At 37.0% G+C, this 12663-nt stretch overlaps 8 protein-coding genes across 8 annotated transcripts; 5 read left to right on the top strand and 3 right to left on the bottom strand.

Annotated features, from left to right (window-relative positions):
• Nucleotides 1-111: 111 nt before the first annotated feature.
• Nucleotides 112-354, bottom strand: GCK72_009695 (uncharacterized protein; the record flags this gene model as incomplete). Its single annotated transcript, XM_053727493.1, has 1 exon — nt 112-354. The coding sequence occupies one exon, from the start codon at nt 352-354 to the stop codon at nt 112-114; it is 243 nt and encodes an 80-aa protein (XP_053587070.1).
• Nucleotides 136-837, top strand: GCK72_009694 (uncharacterized protein; the record flags this gene model as incomplete). Its single annotated transcript, XM_003112944.2, has 3 exons — nt 136-394; nt 442-594; nt 641-837. The coding sequence occupies 3 exons, from the start codon at nt 136-138 to the stop codon at nt 835-837; spliced, it is 609 nt and encodes a 202-aa protein (XP_003112992.1).
• Nucleotides 838-1197: 360 nt separating this feature from the next.
• On the top strand, nt 1198-2299 carry GCK72_009693 (uncharacterized protein; the record flags this gene model as incomplete). The annotated part of the gene is made up of 4 exons (XM_053727492.1): nt 1198-1398; nt 1442-1636; nt 1698-2121; nt 2166-2299. The coding sequence occupies 4 exons, from the start codon at nt 1198-1200 to the stop codon at nt 2297-2299; spliced, it is 954 nt and encodes a 317-aa protein (XP_053587069.1).
• A 207-nt stretch (nt 2300-2506) lies between these two features.
• On the top strand, nt 2507-3850 carry GCK72_009692 (uncharacterized protein; the record flags this gene model as incomplete). Its single annotated transcript, XM_053727491.1, has 6 exons — nt 2507-2657; nt 2702-2868; nt 2919-3134; nt 3181-3423; nt 3471-3681; nt 3735-3850. The coding sequence occupies 6 exons, from the start codon at nt 2507-2509 to the stop codon at nt 3848-3850; spliced, it is 1104 nt and encodes a 367-aa protein (XP_053587068.1).
• Nucleotides 3851-3947: 97 nt separating this feature from the next.
• Nucleotides 3948-4163, bottom strand: GCK72_009691 (uncharacterized protein; the record flags this gene model as incomplete). The annotated part of the gene is made up of 1 exon (XM_053727490.1): nt 3948-4163. One exon carries the CDS (start codon nt 4161-4163, stop codon nt 3948-3950), a length of 216 nt encoding a protein of 71 aa, XP_053587067.1.
• A 669-nt stretch (nt 4164-4832) lies between these two features.
• On the top strand, nt 4833-6554 carry GCK72_009690 (uncharacterized protein; the record flags this gene model as incomplete). The annotated part of the gene is made up of 10 exons (XM_053727489.1): nt 4833-4847; nt 4900-5106; nt 5152-5207; nt 5251-5504; nt 5778-5799; nt 5842-5991; nt 6038-6128; nt 6172-6281; nt 6327-6396; nt 6441-6554. The coding sequence occupies 10 exons, from the start codon at nt 4833-4835 to the stop codon at nt 6552-6554; spliced, it is 1089 nt and encodes a 362-aa protein (XP_053587066.1).
• A 1019-nt stretch (nt 6555-7573) lies between these two features.
• On the top strand, nt 7574-10418 carry GCK72_009689 (uncharacterized protein; the record flags this gene model as incomplete). The annotated part of the gene is made up of 6 exons (XM_053727488.1): nt 7574-7768; nt 9543-9635; nt 9704-9800; nt 9845-9969; nt 10014-10193; nt 10248-10418. 6 exons carry the CDS (start codon nt 7574-7576, stop codon nt 10416-10418), a joined length of 861 nt encoding a protein of 286 aa, XP_053587065.1.
• A 227-nt stretch (nt 10419-10645) lies between these two features.
• Nucleotides 10646-12350, bottom strand: GCK72_009688 (uncharacterized protein; the record flags this gene model as incomplete). Its single annotated transcript, XM_003113207.2, has 6 exons — nt 10646-10807; nt 11028-11278; nt 11325-11506; nt 11640-11701; nt 11750-11914; nt 11970-12350. The coding sequence occupies 6 exons, from the start codon at nt 12348-12350 to the stop codon at nt 10646-10648; spliced, it is 1203 nt and encodes a 400-aa protein (XP_003113255.2).
• Nucleotides 12351-12663: the final 313 nt, after the last annotated feature.

Genomic DNA, 12663 nt, shown 5'->3' with positions numbered 1-12663 from the left:
GCTGGTTCTGGCCAACAATAAAATTCTGATAAGATTCTGTATATCTCTCGTCTGCGCGTCATCTCGCTCTGATATATCTTCTCTCGTTCCCTCGTCACTTATAATCTTTCTTTACAAAATTTTACAGGGTAAACGATGGGTCTGTCGAACAGAGCAATCATCATTGACGGAAAGAACCACCTTCTTGGTCGTTTGGCCTCGATTGTGGCCAAAAAACTCCTCCAGGGAGAGAAGGTCGTCATCGTCAGAGCTGAAGAGATTACCATCTCCGGAAACTTCCACCGATCCAAGCTGAAGTACATGAGCTTCCTTCGCAAGCGTTGTAACATCAATCCAGCCCGTGGAGCCTTCCATTACCGTGCTCCAGGAAAGATCTTCTGGCGTACCGTCAGAGGTAATATTTATCAAATATTATCAACATAAATTTATCGTTGTTTTCAGGAATGCTTCCACACAAGACCATCCGCGGAAACGAGGCTCTCAAGAACCTCCGCGCCTACGAGGGAGTCCCAGCCAAATACCAAAAAACCAAGACCCTCAACGCCCCATCTGCCAGCAGATTCCGTCTCCAACCAAGAAGGAAGTTCTGCCTTGGTCAGTTTTGTAATTCATCATTCATATTCAATGTTATTGATTTCAGTCGGACGTTTGTCGCACGAGGTTGGATGGCAATACCAAGACGTCGTTGCTAAACTCGAGGCCAAGAGAAAGGTCAAGGGAGCCGCGTACTACGAGCAGAAGAAGAAGTTGGACAAACTTGCTGTCCAAGCTAAAGTCAACGCAGCTCCAAAGATCGCCAAATACCAGAAGATCATCGAGTCTCTTGGATACAACTAAATCCATGCACAAAACTGTTTTGTTTGGAATTATAAAATTGTTGACAATATCTAGTTGTATTTTGTTTTTCATCTTTCAGAACTAACTGTAGCGGCTTTTCGATATTTTTCGGTAGATCGCTAATTGTTTAGTGAATATAAGTATCTTTTAGAACTGCCGCATTATGTCTTCGCTTACACAGAAACAAGGATCGGTCGTTGCTGTCTCGCACGACATGATCTTGGTGCGATTTGAAGGAAAAGGGGTCCTGTTCAAGAAAGAAACGCTCGCGCGGGCTTTCAAGCATGACGATATTGTTCAATTTAATGCTAAGAAAGCTTCTACAGTAAGAACGCCACGTAATACACTTCAATATTTTCAATGCAGGTAGATATAGAAGTTGGTGACAAACTTTCCCAAATGGCGAACTATGAGATCACATGGTTAGGAACAGAAATCAAGTTCATTAAAACGGGAAGAATGCTTATAGCAGAAGGATCTGTAATCAATATTCCTGATGATAAAGCACAATACATGTTTGTTGACTGGAAATACACTAAAAGCCCGCCATGTTTAGCTAAAGTTTAATATCGATACGTTGCAATTCCAATAACCATTAAATCAGATACCAGGCTACAACAAGCCACTGACCACGAATGTCTTCATCACACGAGCCACGGTTAGGCCTGAAGTTGAAAAACTCACAGATTTATTCAAGCCGGGCCAAAGAGTCAAATTCGTCGCCAGAGAACAAGCTCCAAATGAGCGAGGTGTTTGTTGGAGGGCTGCATTAGCAACAGATGAATATCATGATATTGTGGTATGTCAGAAGTTCAAGAACAAAAAGTACCGAAATGCTGATTCGTTAATACTTTTTTCAGGTGGAAGCACCCAATACTCAAGGTCGTTCCACTCATCGTGTGATTCCAAAAGCAGGCGTGGTCCCTGCTTCACCAACAGTTCGTCAGACTCGACCTACAACTCCGATGAAAACAGCTGTAGCTCTCGCATCTGCGACTACAGCTTACCCTGGCCAACGACCACTCATGAAGCCAGTCATCAAACCATCAGAAGATCAAAATTCTGTGTTTTCTTTTTCATCAGCTGTCACCCATGTTTCGACTGCTCCGTCAACTTCTAGTCGTGTTCCAGCTACTACTTCTACTTCTAGTCATATTACAACCACTACATCACCTTCTTCCTCTACCAAACCCCGAGTCCGCGTAACAAAGCCGCTACCCGTGGATGGATTCGACTATTTCGATACTTCTAAAAAAGCATGCAATGCAAGATTCGCGCAATTTGGTAAACTTTCATCTTTTCCCCATATCGTAATTTTTATTTTTCAGCCACCAAATATCGCCGGGTTAATCCAACTTGTCTTTCATCGCAGAAACTTTTAGAAGGCTGCTTATACATTAAATATATCAACAAAGTTAAAGAGGAGTTGTCCGGCGTTCAAGTGGGAAGCGAAGAAAAATAATTATGTTCATTTTGAATCTCTATCACATCGCAGATCTTTACCAATTTTTTGCTCTAAATCATGATCAATTCGTCTTTCTGTCGTGTTTCAACAAACAATAAATTCCTTCCTTTTTATTATGTGTGCTCGGAAAAACTGGGTCCCAATCCCACATGTGTACTTGAAAAATAAAAGTTTCACCGAAGAACATTGCATCTCTAATTCAGAATGCTAGAAGTAATAGCCACTCTGGATCGTGAAGTGGCTATTTATCTGGCTGGAGAAACGATCAGAGTCACAGTTACTGTGAGCAATTTGTCTCGTGGAAAGCAGGGTCTTTCGGAACAGTTGGCTTGGGGAAGTTTACAATTCATTTGTGGTGAGTTATTCGATGTGACTAGAAACGAACTTCTTCACTTACAGAGAGAACTATCGGAGCCACTTCGTATTCAACGTCTTCTACCACTTCTCGGCCTCGTCCTACCACATCTGTCACTAAATCAGCTGCCACAGTCTATTCCTCGCCTCCTAATATATTATTCTGCGAGTTGCAACTGGGCCCTGGACAGTCAAAACAGTTTTTCTGCGATGTAAGCACCGTTTTGAACTGTCAGGCTTGATGTAGCAGATCAGTTTTCAGATACCGCTTTCCCGAAATGGAATCCCGCCAACGTTTCGTGGTCATTTAGTAAAGTATTCGAATCGAGTCACCGTTGCCGTATCTCATGTCCAAGAACATATCAAATCAGCACATTTACCTATTCGAATCATTCCTTCAGTTGGCCTCGAGACGAAAATGTCTCTACCCGCAAACCCTTTTCTCACGTCCACAATTACGAGACCATCTGTGGTTGAGGTGAATTATGAACGATGACCGATTAGACAATAGCAAAACCTTTCAGACAGTTATGGCAACAGTGGATGACTTGACGCAGGCTAGAAAATCTCTCGCTTTTGCGCTCACTCATAATTCTTCTACTTCTCGTGTCGCTCTTTTGACTCTACCAAAAAAAGCATACAAGTTAGGCGACGATGTTTGTGGATTTCTGGATTTTAATGGTGCCACGACTCCGTGTGTACAATACTCGGCTACAATTGAAACTGAAGAACATTTGATCGATGCGGACGTGGAAGAAGGGAAAAAGGTTAGCAGTCAGAATGAGGATATTTTTGGCAGTTCTAACAGTTTCAGAAAATGGTGAAAGTACATTGCCAAACTGCCCCGATATGCACTTTTTCGCCGGATTCAACTTTCCGTCTGAGCATCCCATTGACCGCTACACCTACGTTCTCTACAGATTCCGTGCAATTGAAATGGAAAATTCGATTTGTTTTTGTTGTCACTGAACAGGCTTATGATGTTCATCTGAACGGCGATGTTGCCAGTTCTGCTGCACCGATAGGTTCATTTCAAACTTCAAAAGCTGCTCAGAATCCAATTAATATTGACTTTCAGATGTCCCCGTCGAATCCTTCTCATGGTCCACCGATCTACTCGTTCTTCCATGTAAACCACAAAATGCCGCTTTGATTGACAACACATTCCCTAATCGAATTTCTATGACCGTTTAAAACACCCATTCCCTTTTTCTGTGATAGCATAATTTTTGTCTTTTTTTGATAATGTAATTGCCACTATGTAAGAAATATGCCAATTTATTCCATTTATTCAAAGAAATAGTTGATAAATTATTGCAGTGAAAACAAGGATGATCAAACAAGTCCATTGGAAAACGTTGACGACAAACCGCTCAACTTCGATGAGAACTTCTTCGATCCTCTTCTCTCCTTCATCTTTTTCAATAACGATACTTGAATCATCGGCAATCGACCGTTTGACAGGGGAATTATTCATGACTGTCTGAAGAGAATCATGATTTACCATTGAACAATGAGCATCCAGAAAAACTCACTAGTAGATTTCAGAACTCGAAATGAGTTAGTTTAACTGCAAAAAACGTGAAGCCGATTTTTTCATGTTTTAATTCAACGAAAAAGTGAGTATATCTTTTTTGATAGAAAACATTTTCGAACAAAGGTTGCAAAGCATGTACTTGAAGATGCTCTGAAACTGTTACAATTTTTGGAAAAATAATTGTTGGCTGAAATAGCTGAAAATCTTTTTTTTGAAAATCAGTTTTTCTCTATTAAAAAAGTTATTTTCTGACCAAATTTCTCGTTGCTTGGGTCATAAGATAGAGAATTTAATTTGGCACAATTCTGATGGATTGGACCTTTTTCATCCAATGCGACGTCTGGAAACCTAAAAATACTGGATTTTCAGTGCGAAAAATAAAGAAGTTAATTATTTAAAACGTGAAAAAAAAATCGGCTTCACGTTTATTGGAGTTCTTTTTAGCAGGGTGGGAGACCATGCAGCGTGTTAAAAGTTGGATATTTTTTTCATAGGAAATTAGAAAACATCCAAACACCTTCAATGAATGCTCAAAATACGTTTTTCAGACTCAATAATACACATCCAATAATGCGAGAATCTAAAGTAATCACAGTGATCTTCATCGTCATTTATTTTTCATATAATTTGTTCTTACAAATGAACATGAGCAATGTAAGTTTCAATTCAGTTACTTATGTTGTACCCCTGAAATGAATTATTCAAGATATTTGCTCAGCAAAAAAATATTGATGACTTGTCTGAAATAGAGGATACCGTAAACCGACTCGACAGTATGTTGAATAAAGAAAAAAGTCAATTAGATTATATCGACGAAGAAATGGATTATATAATGAAAAGAAACGGAAGCTCAAAGAAAAAACGAAAGGACCGTAAAACACCAAAATTTTGGATTGAACCGATACCAGTAGTCGTAAGATAATCGGAATCTCTAGAAACAAAAACACATTTTTTGTAGGTGTTTGCATGTAATCGTCCGGAATCTGTGCGTGTCCATCTTGAAAAGTTGATAAAGTAAGTTATTAAAGTGTATCATCTTAAGACATATCAAACTCAGGTTACGGCCGAGTAAGTATAGATTTCCAATAACTGTTTCTCAAGACTGTGACAATACACAAGTGACGTATCAAATCAAAAAATTCGGCAATCAAGTTGAATACGTGAAGCACTCACCTGGAATTGATGCGAATATCTCAATTCCGGCTAAATTCGAGAAGTTCAGACTTTACTATTACATTTCAAGGCATTACAAACTGGCACTCAGGCATATTTTCTCGAAACATAACTATTCAACTGTTATTATTACAGAAGGTGAGTTATTGTTGAACACGTTTATTAGAAGGTTTCAGATGTATTTTACAAGTTCAGATGACCTTGATATTGCAATTGATTTCTTCTCATTCTTTTCAAGCACTCGATATCTTTTGGAGAAAGATCCGACATTATATTGTGTCTCTGCGTGGAATGATAACGGAAAAGTAAGTATTTGATAATTGGTTCTAGAGTAAGAAATCAGTTGATTTCGGGTGGAAAATATCGATTTGAATTCGACCGCAACACTGTATAGAAGTGACTTTTTCTCAGGATTGGGATGGATGATGACGAGGTTTTCAGAAAATTGAAAGTTCAAGTAAACATTCATTTCTAGGCGTACATGGAATGAGCTTGAACCCACTTGGCCTGACGGATTTTGGGATGAATATATGAGAGAACCAGCTCAAAGAAAAGGAAGACAGTGTATTCGACCAGAAATAAGTAGGACGGCAATGATGAAATACGGTAGATTTGGAGTTAGCAAGTCAGCTTAATGATCCCTCAACTCACGAAAGTTTTTGAAATTTCAGAGGTCAATTTCTGCGATCACATATATCTAAAATCAAGTTGAACGAAGCTTTTATTGACTTTTCTACACTCGATTTAGATTATTTACTGCCAGTAAGTTCAAATGGGTAATCTGTAATCTGAAATTGTTTTGAAGGAACCCTTCAAAAAATCAATGGAGGAAGAAGTAGAAAAAGCTCTACTGATTGATATAGCGAGTATCACATCAGACACGTGGAAACCTGAAAAAGAACATGTAAAAATGAAGTGAATAACGAGTGAAGAGAAATACTGTTCATGCCATATTTTCAGAATAATGTACACTGGAAGAAATGATTTCATTGAGATAGCGAAAGCAATTGGGCTGATGTCAGACTTCAAAGTAGAAATTGAAGATCTTTTCCAAAATTAAAAATTCGGTTTCAGATTGGAGTTCCTCGAACTGCATACGATGGAATCGTCACCTGTGTCTACAACAACACAAGAATATTTTTAGTCCCTGATCGTTCCAAAGTTTTGAAGTATGATCCGTCATGGTGATACCTTCATTTTATTGTTTCTGATATTTTCCCATGTCATTTTGTGTGTCATAATTTATTTATAAAACCACATTTTCTTAGTATGTTGAGTACTTGTAAAAAAAAATACGGAGAACGATAAAGAATTCCCTTTTTGGGCGATCACCGACAGTTCGATTGGAATTCTTTTGATTTCACACGAAGAAAGGAAGAAAAAATAAATTAGATGATCACAAATCTTTTCTTTTTTATGTTCTAACAACTACTCTCCGAAAGTATTTAGAACGATTTGATGGGAGTTCTTAAGGGAAAAGTGGTTAGTTTGGAAATAAGAAAAGAGAGATTTTACGGAGTGCGATGATATTAACAGATGAAAGTTTGGGTGTGGTCCAACGAAAAATATTTAGTTGAAAATCATAATACGGTAGGCTTGGTATTGTGACCGAACACCAGAGCAGTATGCCGTATGTCATCAGTTCTTTAATTGATATTGTTGGAAATTATTTTTAAAACAAAAATAATTTTCCTTTCCTGTTCGCCGTATGTTCGAGCTAAACGGGCTGAATCAACACCTTCTTTAAGAACTGATTACGTTTGAAGGATTTCTCAGAGACTCATTATTAACTTCACCAGCTCGTATATTTTCAAGTTTCAGCACCAGTCAATAGCACTATGCGCCTGTTGTCTTTTCAAGAAACTTGAGATTTTCTATGTTTCCGAGGAAACATCAGAGTGTTTAAAGAGATTAACACTATTCGAGAGCATTCAATGAATCCTCCCCCAACTCTTCAATATCCAGATTGTCAAAAGTCCAAATATCGAACTTCTCTTCAAATATCTGAAACTCCGCCCCTTTTCTCATTCCTTCCCCTTCTGATCGTCTGTTTCTCTCCGATTTCTCTTATCTTTCTCCTTCTTTTTCTTCTCGTTTCTTCTCAAAAGAATGTGTTCGTTTTCATCATTTCATTCCTTTTCGTACGACTTCTTCGTTTTTTTCTCATCATCTAATTACTCATATTCTTCTGAATCTTGTCTCTCTGTATGCTCCATATCATTCATTCATTCCTTCTCATTCTATTCGTTTCGCTATTCACTGAAGTTGAATTGAAAGAAAAAGGAAATCCAAAAGGTGGAGGATTGACTGCGAAACAACCGAATCTGAAATTACTAGAATGTTTTGAATTCAAGAAAAATTATTGGATTGTTGGACATGCGTTTCATACTTCATCAGTTCAGGTAAGCTATTTTTCAGTTTTGAATCAAAAACTCATACGAATTGATCTCTTTGTATTTTGATATCCTAGCGAACAGATACTGCATGTGTCACTTGTTTTATAACTCTCTTCTGTTTTCATGAGTTCAAAAGTTCAAAATTCAATGTTCAGAACTGTGAATTCTCGTTTTCAAAAACATGTCCCACCTAACGAAATTCCTCAAATTCAACACCACCAATCACTATCAAACACATTTTAGTACCAGTACACACACACACGAAGAAAATAATAGAAACTTCGAAAACAACTTCATTTTCAAATTGGAAGTATGTCAGGAATTCGTGACCTCTTCATCCAGATCTTATTCTCTTCCAATTCATCATTTTCACTCTTATCGATGAGAAACTGGCCGATAATCAGAAAAAAACGAGGGCGACGATCAGATGATTTCATTCTTTCATCTCTTTTTGGTTTTTAATCAACTTCATCCAATTTGAAGATATCTTTAGAAGTTCAATTCTTCTCTGAAATATCCTCTGAGTCATCGGAATCTGGAGATGAAGGTGTGAGAAGTGTAATGAACCTCGTTTTGCAACATAAAAGGAGGGAAATCTCACAAATCATGCAATTGATAAGCTTGTTTTCTTATCAACTATCTCCTTTATCAACACAAATATTTTAGTGATGACGAAACGGAAATGAAATCGGTTTACACTTGAAAGAACCATTTTTCTAAAGTTCAATCTATCCAAAACACAAATTGAAATATCAAAAACCTTGAAGAGATCAGTAGTAATTTTGTTATTACTGTCGTATTTTACCCGATAAATGAAACAAAAAAGAAGAAAAAGGGAAGAGAATATCTGTTCTAAAAATGGAATTGATGATTCCATTCCGATTTGTGATTTAGGTGATGAAGGTGTTACTATCTGAAGAATCAGTGATTTGATACACTCTCAACCACAGACATCTGAAGTTTGATCAATATTTGAAGTTAGAGGACACACAGACGAATTGGTCAGATGTCAGTCACAGTATATTCAGTGACTCGACTCGATTTCTTGAGATTTCAGATAAAAAGTTAGAATGGGAGTGCTGTGAGGTCACAGATCGGCAAATGGTCTTTATTTTTACAAGGCAATTTTTAAAGCTTTTCAAAAGTTTTCTCATAGTCAGAATCTCGCATTTCAGTGACATTTCCGAGCAGTTCAACATCGATTAATTGTTACTGTCTCAGACAGCCCTTACGAAACAATATTCAGTTACAGTACATAAAGAATGCGACACTTATAGTTTGTAATTGAAAATGGTTAACTCTGTGAGTATGAGACGGCCTCCCTGATGGTATTACAATATCAATTGTTTATGGATTGTATAGATCACAATCAGAGCTTCATTTTTGTAGTTGACAACATTTTTGTACCGACACATCCTAAGAAGTTATCAATCGTCAAAGTAATTTCTCGCAATTGTTGCCATTTTTCAGTGCATAAAGGAGAGAGTTTTGAGCTATTTACTTTGAAAAATGAAGCTCTTATTGTGATCTATAGACTCCATAAACAGTCGATATTGTGATAGCATCAGGGAGGACTCACAAAGTTGGCCATTTCAACTTTTTCAACTAAAACTTTAACTAAAAACAATATCTGTCGCATTCTTTATGGCCAGTACTGTATAAAGATGAAGCCAGCCTAATTTGATCAATGTCTCACACTAAAACTTGAGACGTGGGACAATGTGGGACTTCGTGACGGCCTGTAACTCCTACAAATCTACAGTACTCTTCCTTTTTTCAGTTCAAAGATGAATGCCTTCGAATGTGTCTAACTTCATCAATACGAAAAGCGAAATGTCTTTCAGCAATGCATGTTCCGAACGATGATGAATGTGTAATTTCAGACCAGAATCAAGTTTTTTATTCAATTGAAAAAACAAAGTCACAACGCCTATTTTATAGGTAACTAAACCGGATCTCTTCATTGAAAATGATACTCCTGGCTCATTCACTGTCAATTTCTTCCGTAATATTTGTGTAGATCCACCAGATTCAGAAGGTTTGGAATGAATGAAACTAATCAACGAACCAGAATAATTCCAGGTGCAAACAGATTCGAAGCACGCCTTCAAGGATATAAAGGAGGGGAAGGAATCATCGAATTCGCGCAATCGTCTGGAAGAAATACTCAAGTTATGGTTGTAATCTCAGGACTAAAAGAGAATTCTGTAAGTTTTCGAAACTGATAAAGAAGAAAAACAATAGATTTAAGCTCTACGAGATCAGTTTACTTCTTGGATCGAATGAAAAAGGAGGCAAATGTCATCAGAAATCAAGAGTTAATGGAGAAGGAAAAACGATAATGACAGTGGAAACTGATCATACTGGGATGGCAGTTGAACCGTGGTTTAATGTGGATTTTGATGTTTTTGATGAGAATTTTGTGAGCAAGGTACTTCTATATTGTAGAATTATATAAACATAACTTCGAATATTTTCTTTTCAGACAGTGGTCGTCGTTGAAAAATCAACTCAAACAATCGTGGACTGTGGCTCGATTCGACTGGCCACGTCTTCAACTAATTCATCTTCAACTCAAGTTTCTTCATCTAAAAACTCAGTTTTTCTCTTCTCAACGGGTCTTTCAGTTATCTTTTTTGTCTTTCTTCTTTTATAATTTGTGAATAAAAATATAACTTTTTTCAGCAAAGACCACAGAGAACAACTTACTTTCAGCGTTCAGTTTCCAATTATATACATTATTTTTGTCGTTCAGAAGCTTTATTATCAAAAATCAAAGAAAAAATTTTATTAAACCTCTGAAACCTAGTTGAAATGTATTTATCTGAGAATAACAGGGATATAATTACAGAGTCATAAGGATAAAATATAAATACTTATTTTTCAAAGAATGGCTACAGTATACTCCAGCTTCAGAGTGAAATATCCTGAAAGATTCTGGAATTCAAAGGAAATTTCAGAGTCTGAGACATCATTCAATGTTCCTTCTTCGTTGAGTTTATTCGTAATGAGATGGAAACTGGGGAAAACGAGATCGTTGCGATTCTGAAATTATGGAAATGACTAATTGGTAGTTGACCCTTTACTGTGCTTTAATAACGTTGAGATAGTTTTACTCTAATAAAAATGTTTTTGAGAATCGAGTAATATCCCTTCTGAGAAATAAGCTAACTTTAATTTTTTATTGGGGCATAGTAAGTTGTTTACATTCCGAGATTTTTCATTTCTCCATTCTGTTTTCTATTTCTAATCAAAAATTACTTACATTTCCTCTGTAAATGGCAAATTGAACTTCTCCACTTGCAGTGAAATCCCACAAAAGTTTCTTTCCTTTCGGAACATGAATCTTGAATACGAACTTTTCCGCTGGAGAAACATCTTTATGACTTGGTTTCGGACGATCGATTCCATTTTTTACATAGTGTTGATACGGTTTATAATAGTCAGTTGGAGAGATTTTACGACGAATAGAAACTCCCGTTTCATCTCCAGGTGGGATTGTATTCACGAATTCACCTGAATTTTCGATTTGTTTCATTTGAAACCAAGGATGAATACATACCCCCGTACTCTTTTGGGACTAACCACGGGGGCAGGAACTTCGCTGACAAATCAGGTGTATGAGAGATAATTTCAATTCTTTTCAGATTTTCTTCCGATAAAAATACTCGTGCAACCTTCCAAAGAAGTCCTAACAAGCGAGGTGGATTGGTCAAATAGATTCTTTGAACCATCTCTGGATACCTAAAATAAACAAAGTATTAGACATTTTCAGATCTAAAAACTATCTGTTTAATATCATCGCATCATTTATATTCATTCAAATAATTTGATCCTTAGTCCGGAATAAATCGAAATTTTTCTAAGGAAAACTCACCAATCCTGCCACAATTCACTTCTGATTTGCCACAGTTTCATGTAACCGGACATTGGATTCACCTGAAATAAATTCAAGTAGAATGTGAAAGTTTGTATTCGAAAGCTTACGTAATCAGTGATATTGACAGTGTTGAGATCGAATATAACGATGAATTGAACGGGTCCTTTGTCAGAAGATTGCTTCTTTTCTCTTCTCAAAATCAATTGTTGAAGCATTTCAGAATAACCAAAGCAGTGAAGAAGATAGTCACTTGTTTTGAACGTTTTGATGAACTAAAAAATAGTTTTTTTTTCATTAGGGAAAACTCATTTCCCCATGAAAAAATACCTCTTTCGGTTGAGACCATGCTCTTTCCACAAATAAAAATGCGTTATGTTCATCCGACCACTGACGATCTTGAAGTCTTGATGAAGCAATATATTGAAGGAATGGCTCAATATCCGGCAGATCGAAAAATTTCTCAGCGAAATCGTCTCCAACGAATCCAGCTGCTTTCCTTGATGCCAAATAAGTGGCAAAGTTCTTGACAATCCTTTCCATGTCACCATGATATCCTCTCAACCAACGACACAGATTCAAATCAGTGTTGACGTCATCAGGTATTCCGCTTGGAAGTCTCTCTTGGAGCATTGCACGAACCGAATTGATTTGAGTTTTCTCTTGATCCGAAATCGGTTCAGAGGCCCGAAATTCCGTTTTTACACCCATTTCTGCACGATGTTACTGTTCTGTAGAAAAAATTAGTAGATTCGAATGAAAAAAAAACATGAAAGGAATGAATTGGATGCCCATTATAAACGGAACATGCATATGTAATGTCTTAATTTTAAGTAATGCGAATGGAAAACGAACAAGAATCAGAAAATAAAAGGAAAGAACAACCGGTTTTAGAAGAGTAAAAACTAAGGGTAAACGTTACCCGAAGTATGACAAGATGGATAAAATGTTGAACTAATGGCGTGGTGGAAAGATTGAATTGTCTTCTTTTTAGTGTTTGAAGATAAACTTATGTTTTCTGGCA

This window comes from Caenorhabditis remanei, chromosome III, assembly GCF_010183535.1.
Source record: "Caenorhabditis remanei strain PX506 chromosome III, whole genome shotgun sequence".
Classification (NCBI taxonomy): domain Eukaryota; kingdom Metazoa; phylum Nematoda; class Chromadorea; order Rhabditida; family Rhabditidae; genus Caenorhabditis; species Caenorhabditis remanei.
The sequence above is the reverse complement of the archived record's forward strand: the minus strand, read 5'-3'. Positions and strand labels throughout refer to the sequence as shown.